General features: G+C 41.4%; 1 protein-coding gene across 3 annotated transcripts in view; it reads right to left on the reverse strand.

Moving 5' to 3' along the window:
* gbf1 (golgi brefeldin A resistant guanine nucleotide exchange factor 1) overlaps nucleotides 1-21,033 on the reverse strand; it is a 149,134-nt gene that overhangs the window by 46,396 nt on the left and 81,705 nt on the right. For all 3 annotated transcript variants that reach the window (XM_079689598.1, XM_079689599.1, XM_079689600.1), the window contains 11 exons: nucleotides 17,727-17,845; nucleotides 16,723-16,831; nucleotides 15,983-16,043; nucleotides 13,566-13,620; nucleotides 5,561-5,708; nucleotides 4,892-5,076; nucleotides 4,581-4,749; nucleotides 4,241-4,452; nucleotides 3,643-3,741; nucleotides 3,306-3,500; nucleotides 868-1,057 (listed from right to left, as the gene is read on the reverse strand). In XM_079689598.1, the coding sequence (XP_079545724.1) occupies nucleotides 868-1,057; nucleotides 3,306-3,500; nucleotides 3,643-3,741; nucleotides 4,241-4,452; nucleotides 4,581-4,749; nucleotides 4,892-5,076; nucleotides 5,561-5,708; nucleotides 13,566-13,620; nucleotides 15,983-16,043; nucleotides 16,723-16,831; nucleotides 17,727-17,845 (1,542 nt within the window). The remainder of the gene's footprint in view (nucleotides 1-867; nucleotides 1,058-3,305; nucleotides 3,501-3,642; nucleotides 3,742-4,240; nucleotides 4,453-4,580; nucleotides 4,750-4,891; nucleotides 5,077-5,560; nucleotides 5,709-13,565; nucleotides 13,621-15,982; nucleotides 16,044-16,722; nucleotides 16,832-17,726; nucleotides 17,846-21,033) is intronic.

Raw genomic sequence — 21,033 nt, forward strand, 5'->3', positions numbered from 1 at the left:
TCGGAAATGCAGGCTGGCTTTACACCCACGACCCTATCAGAAACGTTGCTATCAGAAACAATGCCCGACTGTTTGGACGTAATACCGTCGTGTTTACATTAGCATCGCTAACACTCAGAGCTAACCTGTACTGGAGAGCATGTGTGTGAAAAAGCAGGAAATAAAAAGGGACTCACCTTGTGGTATAACCGGCAAGAGAGAAAGCCTTTGAGCTCCATACTGTTTCAGAAATAATCCTTGATAATCCATGATATGGCGTTTCATCACGGCAGTATTTAGTTTAGCTGCCGGGTCCTGCATGAGCTCAGCCCCCTCCTTTTAATTTTTTTTATCAATATATATATATTTTTTAAAGCTTTATACCCCAAATCAGCACTTTTGAAACAGGAAGTGAAATAGAGGCATATGAGGCATGGCTAGAATGGGTGATCTGTTTGGTATTTTGAGCAAAACACTTCATAGACATGTTTTTTTATATATCTGAGACCTACGCTATTGCCTAAAAATAGCATGATAGGTGACCTTTAAAAGTATGGACACTGTCCGCCTCCCTGGGCACCACTAACATACCTGCACTCTGGGAGCGTAATTCCCTGGAGGGGCAGTAGGGAATTAAAACATATTTTAAGTAAGATGGTGCCTGACCATTTAGCGCTTTTTAATTTAGAAGAAGAGTTTGATTCTGTACTTTAATGGGAACAGTGTATTGCTGCTAAAATTGGTAATTATTTTTAGCATTAGACAAAAGTGAAATACTACCAGTAAAAACATCACAGCAAAAAGCTCAAATTTATTAGAGCCTTCTAACAGTATCTAAGATATAATATACGGTTTAATATCCACAAAGTCAGTCAGCCGTGTGTGTACCGGTTGTAGTATCGGTCCCGTTCCTGCTGTTCTCTCGCTCTGCCTGCAGGGTGTCTGTGTGGTCCTGCTGAGCGCTACTGTTCAGCACCTTGGCCTGGCAGTGGGCTTCAGTGCTGTCGATCACAGTGAGCAGGGCCTCCAGAGACAGCAGGTGGGTGGTGTACAGCTGCCCCGACACCGGGAACGCATTCTGTAGCCAGGGGGGAGATTGGAATCCATTGGACATTAGGGCTGTCATGATATTAGAGTATCAAGGCTGAAATAATTCACAACAACAAAATATTCTGTGGACAATTTAGAAAAAGATGATATTGCTATCAACCTAATTAATCTTTTTGGTTTTTACTGTGTGATTTGTCTCTTTTGATGTCAATGAATTACAACTTAAAACAACAGAAAGTCTGTAACCAGAACTGTACAAAAAGAATAGTAACATTAATGGGTAGTGAGAAGGCCACTAAATGAACTAAAAACACAAGAATGAATCCAACTTCTGCGCGAACAGTCACCTGTTGCATCAGTGTCACTTCTAGTTTATACATTTATAACATCTCCTCATGGCTCACAAACCAAATATAAACAACAAGGTCAATTCAGCAGATTTCCCCACAGTGTCGCATGATAGAGGACAAAAATGTTGGAGCTTGGATTTGTTTTCTAGTCCAGAGCAAAATCTAAGTACAATGTGCCTCTAAATATTGAGCTGGGGTGGGGCTTCTTCGTGGCCCTCTGCAGTCTACTCAGTGGCTATTAAAAGGATCTGTCCATAGACCATAGTGTGTTCAGCTGATATTCCCTGATGGAGCCCAGCAGAGCTAACCCTGTTCTAAGCTTCCATCTCTACTGCTGAAGCAACACGTTGCCTGTTCATTACAGCTTGTTGAGACATAAGCCCTTTCTCATTTCTCTAATTTTCACCTCCTCAGTAGTGATCCGGAAATGGATTTCAGCGCGCCATGTTGAAGGACATCCCATTGCTCAAAATGCACATCGAGGATCGAGCATGGAGGAGGCTCTCTGGAGGAGCTATAACCGAGGATACACTGATGCATCCTCCGCGGATGTATTTCCGGCAACAGTGATGTTTAAAAGAGTCGTGACGCATGACTGGAACGATCTCAACCAATGACAGCTCTGCAAAATGTTCCTGTTGTGATTATGTTGTGGTTATTTAAGATGATTTAATGTGCATCCAACTTTCTGCCCTTTACCGTTAGTTTACTCACTAATCACATCTCCCCTGGATATTAGGCTACTTATGTTTTTAATACAACAACTGCTTTAATCGGGTTTCCCCTGCTTACTTAAAGATACAAATAATAACACTTTTGAGCCGTAATTAATTTATATATATTATTATTATTTAGCATGTCTACAGGATATTTAATAGTTAAATCAGTTTTCCCCCTCAGTCAAATCATACCGGCGCCTGTCTGCATCGGTAGCCTATTATTGTCTCCTTACACCACACTGTGAATGGAAATAAAAGCAAATCTATATAAGTTGTCCATCGTACAGAGAAGATCAAATACAGCGGTTTATCAAAACATTGGACAGATGATGCTGCTGTGCCTCCTGTCATCATTAATGGACGTCTCATTAAAATGACCGCTCAGAGGAGAGGATTTCTCCTTTCTCTAAACGCCTCGTCTTCCACTCCTCTCTCCTCGGTTCCTCTCCTCAGTCCTCCGCTCACATCGCTTGTGGGCGGTACTAGGACGCGGGTCGAGGAGTCAAGGAGGTGAAAACTGGGAGTTATTATTGTGCACACAACACTGAAACAGGAAGCTTTTCATTGTAAAATGTGCACGCATTTGGATGCTAAGCTGACAGACTGTGCATAACTAATGTTCCTTACGACAGCAGGACGTAAAAAGTGTTCAAGAACTTGTAAAATAACAGCTAATCCAATTTCAATGTTTTTGAAGACTTAATGGACTTAAAGGTGGGGTAGGTAAGTTTGAGAAACCGGCTCGAGATACACTTGTTGTTATATTCCATGGAATGCTCTTAACATCCCGATAGCGATGAATATCTTAAGTGCTTTGACAAAAAATCCATAATTAAAAAAAAGTAATCTGTGGAAGTCGTAGCACTGTAGAAAGCACGACCAATCATCTGAGCCGGCCCGGCTAAAATAACTGGATGGCCTACCTGCCTGTCAGCCTTCCATCTGTGCACAAACTTATCTCGTGCCCTCATTGGTCATGTGCACGTTCGTGTGTGTTGGAGGAGGGGCTCTGTAAGGATGTGGCAGATGTTTTCCCGCTGTGTATTTTCAAATTCTAGCGCACTCGAGCTGGATTCTCCGAAATTACCTACCCCACCTTTAAGTTCGAAAATAATGAAAAACTAAGAATTTAATTAAAGCTTGCCCTATCTTACAAGGACTTCCATGGTCTTATGTGCAACAGTAAAAAGCACCATAACGATGTTACCTTGGACAGCAGCTTGGTGAGGTCTTCGAACAGATTGGAGAAGTAGAAGTCACAGTCATAGTTGATGTACAGCTCAGTGACAAAGCTAGGAATCCTCCACAGCTGGACCAGAGCCTCCAGAGCCATCTCCTTCAGCTCGTAGGGCATCTTCATGTTCTCTGAAGTGATGATGTCCATCAGCTTCTTCAAGTACATCTGACAGGACACAGGGTGAGGATTATTAGCCCCTCAAGTTCAGGTTTAACATTTATTTGGATCAACTAAGTTACCTTTGAAGGTTGACAGAGCGTGAAGATCATTGAGTAAAAAAATCAGATAATGCACACCAGTTACATACCTCAAGCTGAAACTTCAGATGTACTCTCATGCTTTCAAAAAGCAAGAAGCAAACACGTATGGAGGAAGCATACAGATTCATACGGTCCACACTCAGCAGCTACAACACAGACAAAATGATCAGAAAAGATGCATTACAATATTAATATAGCAAATCAGTCCAGCTTTTCCTAAATACAATTTGAATTTTGCAGATCTCTCCTTCACTGAATTGCTGTTCCTACTACGATGAAAGACTAAAGGCACAATTACTTTTGTAATAGTAGAGCACCACTTTAAGGTTAACACACACAAGAATATGCACAAGTGATGGGTTTAAACATATACATGCTTTGGTGCCCATCAAAGCAGATTTTACAAGATTCTACCAATCTACGATGCTAGTCCCTTGCTAGCAGTTCCTGTTTTTAAGTCTGTTAATCATTTCTGAATTAGTTAAAAATAGTTCAAATGGTTTATCACAAAATAACTTTTCCGCAAAGCACCTGTCACTTATGCAGAGAAAAATATAATAAAGTATATATAAGAAGATATACAACACATGTGAATACTGTACATAAAGTAACAACAAGCATTTATTTCTATCTTCTATCTTTTACCTGGAAAAGGTGTCTGCAGAGCTCATCTTTGACCAGTCCCAGTAAAGACTGGTAGTTAGTGAATTGTGCTGACTCGAGTGCAACAGTCAGCAGCTGCAGGCCCATGTGCATCATGGCGTCAGTGTTGTGGCGGTCGTGGGGGTTGGTCAGGGAGATCAGGAAGCGAAAGAGCTCCCTTAGACATGGCAAGCCATAAGGGATGATGGACGCTCCTGCAGAGAAAACAAGAGTAAATACAACTTTTTCATGCAAGTTAACAGTGGCATGAAACAATCCAAAAAAACAACTGTAAAAAAGTCCAGAAAAAAATCGGAGAAATAAAATCCTGGTATAGTCTTACCGTCTCTTTGTGTGGACTGAGTAAAGCGCACTCCTCGTGGGTTGACATAGTCCATGTCATGTATAGAGGCGCTGTCTGACTGATCCGTAGCGTTGTCTTTGTCCCCCAGAACCTCAGGGATGGACTCCACTGAGGCTGACTGAGCTGGTCCAACTTGACTGCCCTCAGACTAGGCACAATTTAGAACAGAAAATAAATCATTTGTCATTATTCAAGTGATTTCACTTTAGCACACTCACTAACAAAAGACACAACTTCAGAAATTCAACATGGAAATGGGGAAAGCGAAACATTTGTTTTATGTACTGTACCTGTGCATCTGGAGAGCCAGGCTCAGAGCCAGGAAGAATGGTGGCAGAGGAGCTGCAGGGCTCCAGGTCGGAGAGGTCCTCCCTGGAGGTGGCTTTGGAGCAGGTGTCCAGGCCACTGTCTGTGGTTGTAGGGCTGGAGACTGACGAAGAAGCACTGTCTGAGCACTCGATGAACGGGACGCCGCCTAGAAAAAGATGCAGTCACACACAATGTAACGTTATGCCTTTTCACATTGTCTCATCTTATTCTATTTTACTTGCATATCATTAATTCTCCTTCATAACTTGCACATTAGTCTTGCCACATTTGCTTGGACTATTTCTATTTTTATCCTATGTATATGCATGTTGCATTGTTGCCGGAGCCCATGACTTTGGGATGCAATTTTCATTGCATAACTACACTGTAGCTGTGCATATGACAAAAAAGCCTTTTGAACTTTAATATGACATAATCTATAAAGTCAAATCAGAAGTCCACCACAGACTTATGTGATGCTAGAGAATAGGGCCAATATTACACAATTCATAAAAAAGAGCCTGTTCTCCCTGTCTACTTTACCCTACCATGATAGAAAAAAATGAATTGGAGAATATGATTTGAGCTTATTGAGCATCTTGAAGCTAGTCATTGATTATGGGTGAGTGTATGTTCACAGTTTGTCTGACCTGAGAGGTTGTTGTTGCTGAGGGTGCTGGGCTGGGTGGGGTCCATCTGACCGGAGGGACTTCGGACCATGTGGTGAGGCGGCCTCGGTGAACGCTTTTGCTTCTTCCATTTGGATGACTCACTCATCCCACCGGCGCGCATCTTCAACTACAGTTAACACAGTGGATCACTTGGAGTTCTACAAACAACAACATTACTGATGAAGGCTTTGATCATCTAGGAAGCTTCATGTCTCCTAAACGGTTCATGTTTTCTTTGAAAAGCAAGAGGTACAGTAGCTGTGAGCATTTCTAGTCACTCCCAGCTTAAAGGGACAGTTAACCCATTACATAGAATTCCTTTGACCTGTGTGGCTATGTATCAACCTAGCATGTTTTGGAGTGAGTTGTTGATCTTGACCGTAGGATGACTGCTTCCTCTCCAATACAATGGAACTCAAATATTCGTCCTTTGTGGGGCTCACAGTTCAAAAGAATGCATCTGATGTACTCCACGACAGTGCATCTTTTCAGAAATCATGAATCAATATAATCTACAGTGCAGACCCTGTTTCATGTTGTTTTACTGATACACAGCACAGTGGAAAGAGGGAAATGTACTTATGGATAAGAGGCTAGCCAACGTACGAGCTCAGCCGAGGAGGACACCACTTACATCTCGCACTGTAACCGTCACTGAGTGCACATGCTTTGTTCTGCAGAGTGTTTTGGGATGAATCCCATAGTTCCTGAATGTATCTGCTCACAACAAGGTCTGTAGATTATCTTGAGCACCTTGGTCATGAATTTGGGCGAGAGGCCTTTCTGTTCATTAAATGTATTTTCTTTTTACCTTTGATCACTTTAAGGGACATACTATGTAGTTCCATTATATTGAACGTAAGACAAACATTTCCGGATTAAAAATCACCTGTCAACTAAACCAAAACAATATAAATTGATAAACAGCACTATAAATAGGAAGACAAATATGAATTTGGATTTTGGGGTAAACTATCCCTTTCATAGGGTACAATAAAAGTAAATGTTATGTATTAAACTGTTTTGAAGCCACTATTTGAAGCTGTGCTTGAACATGAAGGGAATATATGGAACTCCTATCATAATATATGTGAACATGTGTTTCCAGGTGTTAGGGAGTACTCATGTAAATGTGAAAGAAGTAGCAACATATAAATGTATTCTTTACATCATTTCAGTGCACAACTCTTTGGCTTAACTACAGTTCATTATGGTCATGCAGGTAAAGGTCATTTCAACATCTGAAGCAAAGACAGATTTGCAATAATTATCATAAGTAACAACACTTGCGCAAAAGTGTAGATGCACATACAAACACAACATGAAGAGAAAGTTCTTCTCGTTTAGAATTTCAGACTCTTTTAAATCTGTAGTGTGACATTATCTTAACTTTCTTACAAAAGCAAACAAAAAGACAACTGAGACATGCTTTATCCTGCAACAGCTGAGAGGAAATGCTTAGCATGATATGCAGCAACTCCGACATATGGTGGTGGAATCAAAAACAAAATGCTCCTATAATATACATTTAATGTGAGCAATCACAAGCACAGACATGTCATAATGAGGTAGGTTTAACTTGCTAACAAATGTCCAGAACCATTTCTTAAAAACAGCACATGTGATGTTCCTCCTAGTTTAGAGAAGGTCAAACTTAGTGATGTCTTCAAATGAGAGTTACAGGGAGAGATCTCCCACCTTAACACGGAAAGCCATCTTCCTTACCTGCACTCGTTTGTTTTTCCACATGATATTGTAAGCCTCAGAAGAGAAGGGGAGGGGCATGTGCCCGTGATTAGTGGTGGGTAACATGTCAGCATTGGGGCCAACACAAAACACACTGGAACATACATCTTTGTGCATGGTGGCAGGGCAGGGGGGGTCCAAACAGAGTGCGGGGTGGGGGGGCACAGACACAGCCACTACAGGCTCCAACCACAAGAGAAAGTGCAGCCAGCCAATTAGCAGGCAGTGTGAGCGGGCGGCAGACACCATGCAAAAAGCAAAACTGCTGCAACTACTGCTACTTCATTACTGAGGTCCCACATCAACACTACATGTACAACAGCATTACCACAGCCATTCAAACAGAACAGGGAAACTCGAGGTACGGTGTATTTGTACAGTGTCTAGCTTGTAAGATGTCATATCCAATCCCAGCCCAGCTTTGGACTAAACCAGGGGTGCCCAATACGTGGATCGCGATCGACCGGTCGATTGCAAAGGTAGTGTGGGTAGATCACATGGCATTGAAAAAAAAAAAGATTTTTTATTTTTTTTAAAGTTAGCCTATCATCCATCCTTACTATGGCTTTTGCCACTTGATTTACGTACAGGTAAGCCAGTCTGAGCTGTATTGTGCCATACGGGTTCATGCAGTTATGAGGGGGCCTCACCTCCTCATCCGAATCGCAAATGCGGCGCACTATTATGCGCTGCAATTATTGTAAGCGTGCAACAGTTTATCCGCCGGGGGACTGTAGGTAGATAATTTGGGCTTGGTCATTTTAAAAGTAGCTCCCAAGCTGAAAAAGTGTGGGCACCCCTGGAATAAACCCCTGGAATAAACCAACTAGTTAGACCTCATCCATGAAGTCTTCTCTCTGTTTCCAGTGTGCAATGGACTCATTGTTGCCCTCGCGTTACTACTACAGCCATGCCCAAAAGTTTGGAGAATGCATTTTACACTGCATTTCAGCCCTGCTACAAAGGAATAGCAGACATCATGTCAGTGATTATCTCATTAACACAGATGAGATTGTTGACTAGAGAATACTCTGTCATGCTGATAGAGTTAGAATAACACATTGGAAGCTTTAAAATGAGGGTGGTGCTTGAAATCATTGTTCTTCCTCTGTTAACCTGCAAGGAAACCCGTGCCGTCGTCCTTGCTTTGCCAAAAAAGGGCTTCAAAGGCAAGGATATTGCTGCTAGTAACATTGGACCTAAATCCACCATTTATCGGATCATCAAGAACTTCAAGTAAAGGGGTTCAATTGTTGTGAAGAAGGGTTCAGGGCCTCCAAGTAGGTCCAGCAAGCACCTTTGGAGGATGGCCTTGTGTCGAGAAGGGCAGCAAAGAAGCCACTTCGTTGAATCCCCTTTCTTATTCATTTGGGGCATCCGGAAAAAAGCCTGTCCAGAGAAGAAAAAGGTGAGCGCTACCATGAGTCCTGGGTCATGCCAACAGACCATTCATGTGTGGGGTTGCTTCTCAAGGGAGTGGGGGCTCACTCAATTTGGCAAAGGAACTCAGCCCTGAATTAAGAATGGTACCAAAACATCCTCCGAGTGCAATATCCAAGAACAGTTTGGTGACGTACAATGCCTTTTCCAGCATGATTGAGCACCTTGCCATGAGGCGAAAGTGATAACTCAGTGGCTCGGGGAACACAACATAGACATTTTGGGTCCATGGCCAGGAAACTTCCCAGACCTTAATCCAAATGAGAACTTGTCAATCTTCAAGTGGCGGGTGGACAAACAAAAGGATCACATCAGGATGTGGCCCTGAAGTTCATTGACAGCATGCCAGGGCGAATTGCAGACGTTTTGAAAAAGAAGGGTCAACATTGCAAATATTGACTATTGAATCTAATTGTCAATAAAAGCCTTTGACACTTGTGAAATGCTTAAGCAATAGCTCACAACAGGCCGTGGTATATGCTCATTATATCACAGCTAAGGGGCGTGGTTCGGCCCGACGCAAAGCAACAAAAATAATAGCAAGCGAACATATTAGACAGAGAGCGTTGATCCATTATTTGGCCGTTTATTTACATGAATGTGTATGTTGCTGTTTATTCTGCATCCACTGAAAAACTGTCCAGCATCAGTAGCATGGCTTACGTGGTCACTTGTATAGGTTGAGGTTGTTCGAGGCTGTTGCTTGGCGTGGCGAGAATATTGCTCCACTTTCTCCGGTCCCCGAGATTGGGCTTCCAGTAGCTCTGGAGAGAGCTTTCGCACCTGTGGCCACTAACGGTCATAATTTCTCTGCTTTGTTTCAAGACCCGCATCAGAAAGCTTTTGAATGGTGGTACTTTTCCAGTTGGTCTACCTGCTCTTCACGTAGCTCTGCATGTCGTCCTTTAGATGCTTTTTTTTCTGGAGATAGGCACTGCTCAATCCACTCCTCCATATTATAGTAAGACCCCCCCGGAGGTCGAAGTTAATCTTAAATGTTTCCATTTTATGCTTTGTAAGTTTGTTTCGTAACGGAAGAAATTTAAATATACTTATAAAACTGACAAGTCAAATCAAGCAATCTGATTGGTCGATAGCGTTTTTGCGGACCTCTTTGATTACAGATTTGAAAACATCGTTGCTTGCTTTAAAAGTAGCACAATTCATTATGTTAAACCTTCAAAAGTATCTAGATATCCCTGCCCTAATGCCAAAGGAACTGCACACTGAATATGTTTTGCCGTTTGATGTCTACGTCTGGACCGCTGCGTCAAAAAGGAGGGCTTCTGCCCCGTTACTTCTCCGCTGCTTTCTTGTTCCAGTATGAAAAGCAAACTGCCTGCAGTTTGCTTTTCAGCCCAACGGTTTACTGTTTTTCTCAGACGTGGAGGGATACTGACTTGTTGTGAAAAGTAACTTACAATTCTACCCGTGGTATACGCTCAGTATATCACGGCGAAGAACCAATCAGATTGCTTGATTTGACTTGTCCGTTTTATAATTGTAATTATACTTCAGTATACCAAAGTAACATCTGACAAAAAAATCTAAAAACACTGAAGCAGCACATTTTGTGAAAACCAATACTTGAATCATTCCAAAAGCTTTTGGGCACGGCTGTACACTGGCATGCAGGGTTAATTTTGGCAGCTGTCTTTGATTTAGTCTTAAGACGAAAATGGTTATTAGTTTTAGTCACATTTTAGTCATTTCTATCCTTCATAGTTTTAGTCTAGTTTTAGTCGACGAAAACTCAAAACGTTTTAGTCTACTTTTAGTCGGCGAAAACTCAAAACGTTTTAGTCTACTTTTAGTCGATGGAAAATTACATTTTAGTCAACTTTTAGTCAAAATGTTTTCTCTCTTTAAACCAATTCAGTTAGGCAAATATAGGTTTCTTACATTGGAATCAAGGTGACAGCCTCAAGTGTTGAAATTCGTAAAGCAACATTTCACTCTCTTAAAACTTTCATTGTGTAATATCTAGTGATGGGTATCGTTAAGGTTTTCTACGGTACTACTAGTTTTATCGATACTGCTTATCGATCCGGGACTTTAACGGTATTATTGTATTTACTTTTTGTTATTTTTTACAGGGAAAAACGAACAAATTGTTAACTGGATTAATTGCTTTATATAAATGTGAAATAAATGAAATATATATAATTATGTTAACATATTGTACTGTACTTGAGTAAAATGTTGAGGTACTTGTACTTTACTGGAGTATTTAAATGTTTTGCTACTGTGTACTTCCACTCCACTACAGTTCAGAGGTAAATGGTGTAATGCTACTCCACTACATGTATTTAATACCTTTAGTTACTTTACAGATGTGGATGAATGATGTGAAATATAATCAGGTCTTAAAATCAGACTTTAGTTCCAGCTGGAGTAAATCCACAAGCTACCCTGCAGTATACAAAGTCATTCAAACTAGCTGCACCTTTACCAGCTTTGAGAACACTTTAATGATCAATCATTATAAAACATATCATATATATTATTCTGAAATGGACCAATCTGCACAACGACTACTTTTACTGTTGCTACTTTCACTATAATTTGATGAGAATACTTTTACTTGAGGAACTTTTCCTACACTATGGTATTTTTTTACTTAACTACAAGATCTGAGTACTTCTCCCACCTCTGCAAACCTGATGTGATAACGTTACTCGTAATTGGGGCAACAGAGCTACGAGTTAAGGAAGTCGAAAATTGTGCATTTCTCCGACTGAATATGACGCCTTTTGGCCGGCTGTTTGGACAGACTACTCTACTCGTGTCAACGCGAAAACACTAATGGCAAACGAGCTTTGTCCACATCGAGCCTTGTAGAGTGTCTCTATACTTCTGAACGCTCCGTCCGCGGCAGATCTCTGTGTGCCGCTGCACCGTGTCTGTGAGGCCCCGCCCCCTGCACACAGAGAGAGTGAGGCCCCGCCCCCCGCACACAGAGAGATCACTCTTCTGGAGTGAAGAGAGCGGAAATAATGATATTGCAAGTTAGAAACGTAAGATGCATTTTGACAGACAAGACGTACAATTGGGGGAAAATACCCTGCATTTTGAATGTCTGATAGTCCACCATTAACACCTTAGTCCCGTCTCGTCAACGAAAACTAAATATACATTTCGTCAAAGTTTTCGTTATCAAGAATCTATTTGTAAAATAGAAAAAAATGTAAAAAAGGTTGTTGACGAACATTTTTCGTCATAGTTTTTGTTGACGAAATCAACACTGCTGGCACGCAGTAAAAGAGTTACATTTATGATCAATCTTTTACCATTTCATGCATAAAGCTGAACCCGGTTTTAACTGCCCCACATAACAGTCACAGTGGGCAGAGGTTCCTTTTTGGAGTTTAGTGCATCATTCCACATCTCCAGTGTATGAGTCCACATAGGTGAATCAATAGGCCATTATTATTTTAATGAAACCTATGCAATGAATAGTATTAGTCCACGGAATTAAGGGACTTTATCACGGTATTCTTCAAAATTATCATGGTATATCATGGTAGTTATTTTTCAATGATTGGAAATGTATTTACATTTAAACGTTATTCCTATCATAGGCAGTCCCCCGAAAAAATGCGTCTTCAAGCCACACTTAACTCGACTTTGCTTTAAACACCAGCGTTGCTTGTTGAAGCACATCGTATTTTCATTCATTCTTCGTACTCCAATAAGTGCTTTCTTTTGAGGTGGTGGAGTAAATTAGTTGTGTTACCTCCTCGGGGATTAATTTTAGTTCCACAACATTTTTGTAATCAATGTTTGTTTGGTCCACGTCAGATTTCTTCAATCCAAAAAACCTCCAAACGACACTCTTCTCGGCATAAGTTCTTCTAGTGTGTGATATCTCCATCTTCAGTCTCATTTTCTTAAGTGTCCATCTTTACATTCAACTTCACATGTTATACTACTGCTACTACACTTGGCGCTGGTACCCCAGCATGCATTTCAGCGAGCGCCCTTCGCTACTTTTTCAACAGTATTGCGAAAAAATTGGTTGCATTACAAAATATTTATTTCTGAGTAAGTGTTTGAAACAGTGTGGTGGTCTTTTTCACTCAGCCTGGCCCAGACAAGCCTTACATTTGATCAGCAATACTTCTACTTGAGGTGGGGACATTGGTAACAAATTGCCTTTAAGGATGTTTTTAAATCTCAAAGTTCAGACTTTCATTAGTTGAGAGCAACTAAAATGTGTCATGGTGGAAAGCTTAAAGGGAATTGATTCAGTGATGATTTAAAGGCATTCAAAATGTGCGTGAAAACATTGAAAAGTGGAATAGCAACCCAAAGCCCACCCATAAATCCCACTTATAAGTCAACCCCTGCGGAAATAAGACCCGAAGGAAAGAAGATAGGTCTGTGGAAAGGAAAACAGGCAGAGAAATGGGCAGCTCAAACCAAAACAACTCAAAGTTTCCAAATGTAAATAAAAGGAGAGAAATTAGATTAGAGGATACTGCGTGTTAAGGAACAGAAGACAGGATTAGGATCATTAGGACTGGCCGATTAAAAATGTATCCAGATTTTGAAACCTAATTATTTTGTTGCATGAATGTTGTTCATTTAACCAACAGATTACATGTGCAGGAATAATTGGTGCTCTTGGTTTTTTTGAACATGTTCAGCTAACATGCTATTTCCTGGATAACAATAAAAAGACAGAAAAGTTAAAAACAACACAATGACAGTGAGATAAACCAAGAGTGGAAATTGTGAATAAGGGAACAATAATAGCTAGCAGATGAAATACAAATGAAATATTGAAGTTCCTTACCTTCTTCATGTTGGCACCAACGTAACTCTTGGCCTCCTCTTTGAACTGTGGTAGTCTGGAAGAAACGACACATAGTTCAGTTGAGACCATGTTTGGGAAAGGCTTCCTCTTGTAGATACAGGAAAATGAATATCAAGAACTTGCAGGTAAACATTTATTTTGTAATTGATGGTTCAGATGATGAGTTTAAAAAAGGTCCATATTCCATCATGGAGAAAAATAAATAATGTATGCAGCGCACATTTCCATCAGAACTAAAACAAAACCCAACTGAGCAGGTGAACCTCACAGAGCATGAGCTGGTGAAGCAGACACATGTTGAAATGTAGTGAGACTCAACTCATCAGGTGACTTTTCAGAATTGGATGTGAAATTAATAGTTACCTGAATGCTTAACTATTTTGGCTTTGGTTTTAGTTTTAGAGTGTTCATCATTTGAATCCAACTGCATATAAAGCTTAGCCTGTTATTCACAAGCTTTTAGATAGGATTTGTTCTAAATGAAGCAGAAGCTGGTGTCAGGTTCATCTGACTTAGCACTAAGTATTAGCACTATTTATTTGGTTCCTTTGTGTCGGTCAGTCTGGACCCATACTAGGGAACTAAAAGCCAGTAACTATGATTCATTATTTGAAGTATCAATCAATCAATCATTTTGTCTATACTGTATATCGTCAGCAAATTGTGAAAAATGACAAGCTTCCGAAATTCCATCAAGATTGAGATTTTTGATTTATAACAAAAAACAGAAGAAACAATTAATCCAAAAGGAATGTGGAACTTGTTTTAGGTGCTTCTGAAAAGGCAATATCAGGGTGGGAATATCTCTGTGTGTGTGTGTGTGTGTGTGTGTGTGTGTGTGTGTGTGTGTGTGTGTCACTAGCTTCTGTGGACTTTAACGCTTTGCAGGAAAATGAGATGTCACTAGCTGTCACGCACACATACACACAGACAAACACAAAAAATAAGAGGGGCCTGCGCCCTCCCCCATTGACTGGGCGTTAATAGAGTGTTGTCTTGCGAGCGCGATTATTGGATGATCTGTGGGTCCAACAGATTAACATGCCTAATACTTTCAGCAGGCAATCTTAGAGCTGTTCATTGCTCCCCGATGGGGGGTGGGGCAGCACAGACCCTCTCACATCTCTATTATCCAGGGTCTGAGGCAAAGTGGGGGCTGGGAGTTGAACTGGAGGGAAATGAGATGTGGGGTGTGTGTGTGTGTGTGTGTGTGTGTGTGTGTGTGTGTGTGTGTGTGTGTGTGTGTGTGTGTGTGTGTGTGTGTGTGTGTGTGTGTGTGTGTGTGTGTGTGTGTGTGTGTGTGTGTGTAGTATCAGAAGGAAGTAATACTAGGCCAACACAACATTTCAATATGTGGTACAGGGAGCCTCTGTTTACGACTGTGCCGCCATGCTTCTCTGTTGCCATGCTTGCGCAGTAAAACCTTTCAAAGTCGTGATAACAAGGTGCCATACGAGAGTCCTCCCAGTAAATGAAAACAGGCCGAGAATGCTTGGAGGGAGCATTTGCGCATGGCGACAAGCTTGGCAAAAACCAACACTGGACTGTACTGGAGGGAAGATTATCTATCACTTTGTGATAAATCTTGTGTCAAATAGTCCTACTGGAGACATGCCGTCTGCCGAGAGCAGGTGAATAACACCAGAACTTTATTTTGAGCTCTGTTTGTTCTGCAGGTGTGCTCCTTCACATTCAGATCAGCAGGAAGATTTTTTTTGTAGCAGATTTTCCTGATTGCTTCTGTCTGGTATCGCTGGCAATGCTAATTCTGTATGTGTGTCTGTGTGTGTGCGTGCGAGCGAGCGTGCGTGCGTGCTTCTTAGTATTTATGGGGCTGGGAGCTGTAGCTTCATCTGTATGCAGATCATGTGTTGTGCAGCTCAATTGGCTCATCCCCTTGTCTGTGACTGAATGTGACTGGCACTCTGATGTATCTGGACTGGCTGCTGCGTGGGGGGGTGATGGGGAGAGAGGAGCCCTTATGCTAAATGCCAAAGGAGAAATCATGTTATGGCATTATGGATCAGTGGCCCATTGACCCTGTGCAGAGAGCAAAATGAAATTCATGAGCTTCATGGGAATAATGAGGCCTGAGACACAGATATATGCAGGAAACTGATGATGTGTAATCCAGAGGTGATGAAGAGCGCAGCAGCCTGCTCTTCCTCTGTGGAGAGGTAACTTAAGAGTTGGGATTTGAAACCACTCTTTACTCATTGTTCAAGATAGAAACACCAAAGCAGCATCCAATGTTAAACTCTAGAAGTATTTTTTTGCTTGAATGACATAGTTCACTCAGACAGTCCATCAGAAAGAACCAATGGGAATCCTACACACGTCAGCATTCAAACGTTAAACCTAATGCTGCTCCCATCTTCATCAACCACTGGCCTTACCTAGAGAACAGTAGCTGCACCATGTCAACCAGTGTGTGTTCAGCTGATTTCCTGAGGAGCTCTGCAAACACAGAGAAGAAACAGACATTAGAAGCAAGCTGCAGGAAAAAGAGGAGCGAGCAAAGCAGAGAAAGTGAAATTTTAAACAAATAACTAACTAAATAAATAGTCCCAACGAAAGCTGAGAGAGCAGGAGCAAGAGAAGTCGCAACTCTTAAAAGATGAGTGTTTCATTTATTTCTGAATACAAAATAATATCATTATAGTATAAGAAAAACAAGAACAATGTAATTATGTTTGTTACTGCTTAAATGAACTGATGTATTTGACCATCTGATTGTTGAATTTAAAACATTTCAAAGGCATGATGGGTGAAAGCATTCAGTATTTTACAATATAATATAAATGGTTCTAGAGAAGTCTGGCAAAAACCTTTTGTTCCACAGAGCATTTTCCTGATTATATTTCTATGCCATTCCTCATCTCATTCACGTTACTATTAATATTGACCCATTTGGAGGTCCTGACCCCCCAAGTTTGTAATCACTGTTTTACATGATGGTCCAAAACTAAATAAATAAATACAGAAGAAGCTTATACACACAAAACATAGAAGTTACTAAACAAAGTGTGTAGCATGCGTTGATGTGGTTGTAACTGAAGCATACAATCTAACATCAGCTCTCCCTGAAAGGACACGCAGCAGAAATGGATGTGGATGAGTGTGTGTTGCTGCTCACCACTCAGACGCATCTCAAAGCAGATCCTGAAGCAGGACTGCATGATCTCACAAACCGACTCGTTGGTCAGATGGGCTCCGACCGGTGTGAGCAGCAGAGTCCTGAGGACCTGAAACACAGCATCACACCAATGTCATCAAACACACACTGTGGAGGAATCAGAGCTCGCTCTGCCACATCGGCACAGACACATACTGTTCAAAGCACAGAGCTCCACAGCACTCATTCATACACAGCATAAGCATCACTGCCAAAGCAAATGCTGGGATTTATGAACATAAGTAGAATATATGAACACCACAATGTATGCTACCATAGGCAAACTTTAAAGATACTTTATAAATAAAACTAAAATGATAATAAAACAGTAACACAGAATGTTGTTTTGCCTTCTTCCAGACTCTGCAAAACCAATGTTTTTTGTTTTTTTTAAAGAAGAAATATTATGCTCATCAGGTTTAAATTAGTATTTGGGGTGTAGAAAATAAATGATGCTTATACTGTCTGCACTTCAGCACTTCTCTCATATCTGCAGCAGTAGTATCTACTCTTGTTGTAGCATATCAGCACAATAACTACTAAACCCAAAACTTCAAACGGCACAGGTTCCAGTTGAAATCTGATCCAAATGTGTATATCTCCTAATATATACTCTGTAAACAGTAAACATATACTACGTTGTACATGTGTCCTTACAGGAGCATTTCTGAGATAAGACCTAGAGAGCCAAGAAAATAAGAAAGCATTGTTTTTACTTGTGTTCCAACTACACGTATGTTGTAGGGCCGCAGGAAAGCCATTGAATTACCATGAAAATAAATGTACACTTCTCTCTCACATTTTTAATTAAACATAATAGAAACTTACCTTATTAAGAAAAAACTAAAGAATTAAAACTAAAAAAAGTATATTTTATTGGAAGGCTGGATTGAGACAACCTTATGAGCCGGGCTCCATCAGGTTGGTGCAGACAGCTGAGGCTCCAATGAGGAAACATGTTGTACCTGCAGAATTTTCATAAGGACCACTTCATCGCTGGCAGGGTCGGTTCCCACAAAGCGAGCGTGTGTGACTGCGTCGGCCATGTTCTCTATGGCCTCTGCTGCTGCTTCATGGTCAGCATCTGCAAACAGAAACACACGTTTATCTAAAGGCTGACTCAGAAAAGGTTCTTTTATTAGTATGGGAATGTGTTTCAAGGTTATATTCCTTTTTAATTTTCAAAAGAACAAAACAAGAACAAAAAAGAGTTGTTCATAGTCAGGGTCATTCTGAAGAAGGCTCCATTGAACACCTCCGGAAAACATGTACTTATTTATTAGATGGAAGTTGAAAAAGAAGACAAAAAAAAGGGATATATAGGGCGCTGGTGGCGAAGTCCATAGGGACTTGGCTTGGGAACCGGAAGGTCACCGGTTCAAGTCCCAAAAGACCAAGTGCTACGAGGTGTCCCTGAGCAAGGCACCGTTCTCTACACTGCTCCCCGGGCGCCGTACATAATGGCAGCCCACTGCTGCTAACACTAGGATGGGTCAAATGCACAATGTACATTTCCCCTCTATGGCACGATTAAGGGTATATAGAATAAAACGGGGCTTTCAAACAACAACACCTGAAGGCTGTGTTTACAGAGCTGTTCTGTCAGTGTCCTCTTTGCACACCGTGACATTATTAGTTCCGTTTTGTCTTGAACTCAGCTTAAGTTTTATGATCAGCCCAGTACAGTTACATGGCACGCTGTATAGCTGAGAATTACCATGGATGTATAAAGAGCATTTGATACAGGCTGGAGGCAGGACATAGAGCACATAGAGCGTGCACACTTGAGTTTTCCCTTAAGCCCTGCCTCGTTTAACGACTTTCAGACCCTAATGATTCAAATAAGGGTTGTAAAAGTGTTAGTACTGGGTAGTTGATTTAGTAAAAAAAATCATCTGCTGATTTACACACGTCTCTTTCCCAATTTAAGTTAATAGGTGATAATGAGTCACCAATCCAGCAGTCATTTAAAATTATCTGAGATTTTAAGTAAACTCCAAAGATCACAGCTCCAGCAGCACAACTCATTAATAAACCAAACAAATCTGGTTTGGCCTCTCCACATTGTCCTTCGTCCGTGGCCTATAATGACCAGATGTGGCCTTTTGTGTGAGGCAGGCTGGGATAAATTGGCTGTCAGAGCAACAGGAGCCTGTGTTTTTGAAACCCGAGCGGCTGCCTCCTGGAGACAGCCTGTTTTCCTTTCCCATCGCACTCAGGAGCAGCAATTCATTAACTAATAAACACAGGGGGGGAGTGGAAGAATGGAGGCAGAGTTGGATAAAAGGATGATTATTTTCCAAGTAATGCAACCATGTTGATGGGCAGCTCTGGGTTTAAAGAGACACTGAACCTTTCTGTTTGAGCATGTGATTATCTAAAAACATAACTTTGTAACGTGATTCGTTAGGAAACTGCCCTCTTAGCAAATGTTTGTGACAAGTTGGCAGCTGCTGTGAAGACTTTGAGTGCAGAAAGTCAGTGACTGTAAGTGAGAAGCCGGTTAATGGCTAAGAATTGGAGTATTGAGGCCGTTCAGATACAGCAATGCCAACATCCCTCCAGAGGCAAGGGCGACAACAAGCTTGGAAGTTGTGCTGAAATCATCCAATGTCCACACACAGAAACTGGAGCCACAGGGGGATCCAGCAGAATGTCAGAAGTGATATAAAACACTAATCCTTCTCTTGGCACACAGTCTATACGAGCGGCGTCAAAAATAAGGGTGTGGGGGGGGGGCATTGTTAAAATAACATTGAGGAAAGGAGAGTCTCTACATGAGTGTGTGTTTGTGCCTGAGGGTATGTGGGCAAAGTCAATAGGGGTTTGAACCAGCTGCCACACAAAGCAGTTAAAGTAATATCAAACTCTGGTCACAGAGTCACAGTGGTGGCGTCAGGGAAAGACAGACACACACACAAAGCTCCCAGGCTGCACTCTGCATAAGGACCAATACATCTTTAGAAACCAAACAAAGAGACCGCTGCTTTTCCATCTCCAGATAAGAAATGAGTTTGTTCACCTGTTCATCTTCTGAATAGCACTAGATCTCCTTTCAGACAGGCTGCCCTGCTCTCATCTTAGCTACACAGAGTGCACATCAGTAAATGCATGGTATGCGTACATAGGATTTTGTGGTCTTGAGAGCAAATGCTGTTGATCTTGCTTTTACTTTTCACAAGACTGAGCAACCAACATATTCCCTAGTATGTGTACATACAGCTATCATACTGAATACATATTTACTGTGAATGTATGCAAACATGTATGGCATATAGCTGTCTAACAGAAGTTAAATTCATTTCTCACTTATTCTGTATTAAACCTAAATAAAAAAAAACTATAAAAAGACTTGTAAAATAATGGTGAAGTCAGGTTGTAATAACAATAACTCATCCCTCTCGAGTTTTCTTTTTGAGCTTTGCCAAAAGCCACTGTGTCAAGTGTCCTACTTGGGTTGCCGTCCGGAGTTGTCCAATATGGCGGACCATCTCGCACATACGCACTGCAGATCGGGCAGAGCGGCAGATCGGGCAGTGACAGTGACAACCCCGAATCAGCACTTTAGTGACAGGAAGCCCGTCGAAACCCGCAAAAAAAGTGATTCGCGGGTGGTATTTAAAAAAAGATGAAAAATAAATCGGGTTTGGTTCTGGGTAAAAGAAAAATAAGACACGGGTCGGGTCGCGGGTTTTGCATAATAAATATATTAAATTAATTATAATGTAATGTTTAAATCTTCAGACCTCTCCCCCACGGGACCGCGCATAATAATAACCTCTGCAGCGCATCAATCTGCTGCTGAGCGCGCCACATTCAAAATGGCTGAGGTGAAGCTCTCTAGCGGAGGATACAGCATTGTCAATAACTCTTCCTCAAGAGTGAAATCCAACGTTTGGGAGGCTTTAGGTGTCATCCCAGATAGAGAAAATAACCAACATCCCACGCTTTTTGAGCTGCGTGTGCTAATAATTGCATGTTTTCACTGCTCATAGGATATGCGGGTTCGTGTCGGTTTGCGGATCTTGTGCCGACGGGTCGGGTCGGCTGCGGGACTAATTGTCAATATGTGCGGGTGGCTGGGCGGGGCGGGTTCGGTATTGCGCGGGGCGGGAGTGGGTCTTGAAAATCAGACCGTGCAGGACTCTGCTTCATGTTACTAAAGTGCTGATTCGGGGCATAAAGCTTTTTTTTTTTTTTTTAAAGAGGGGGCGGAGTTTATGCCTGCTCATGTGGGACCCGGCAGATATTTTCTTAAAATAAATGCTGCCG

This window comes from Notothenia rossii (genome assembly GCF_949606895.1).
Source record: "Notothenia rossii genome assembly, chromosome: 6".
NCBI classification, from domain to species: domain Eukaryota; kingdom Metazoa; phylum Chordata; class Actinopteri; order Perciformes; family Nototheniidae; genus Notothenia; species Notothenia rossii.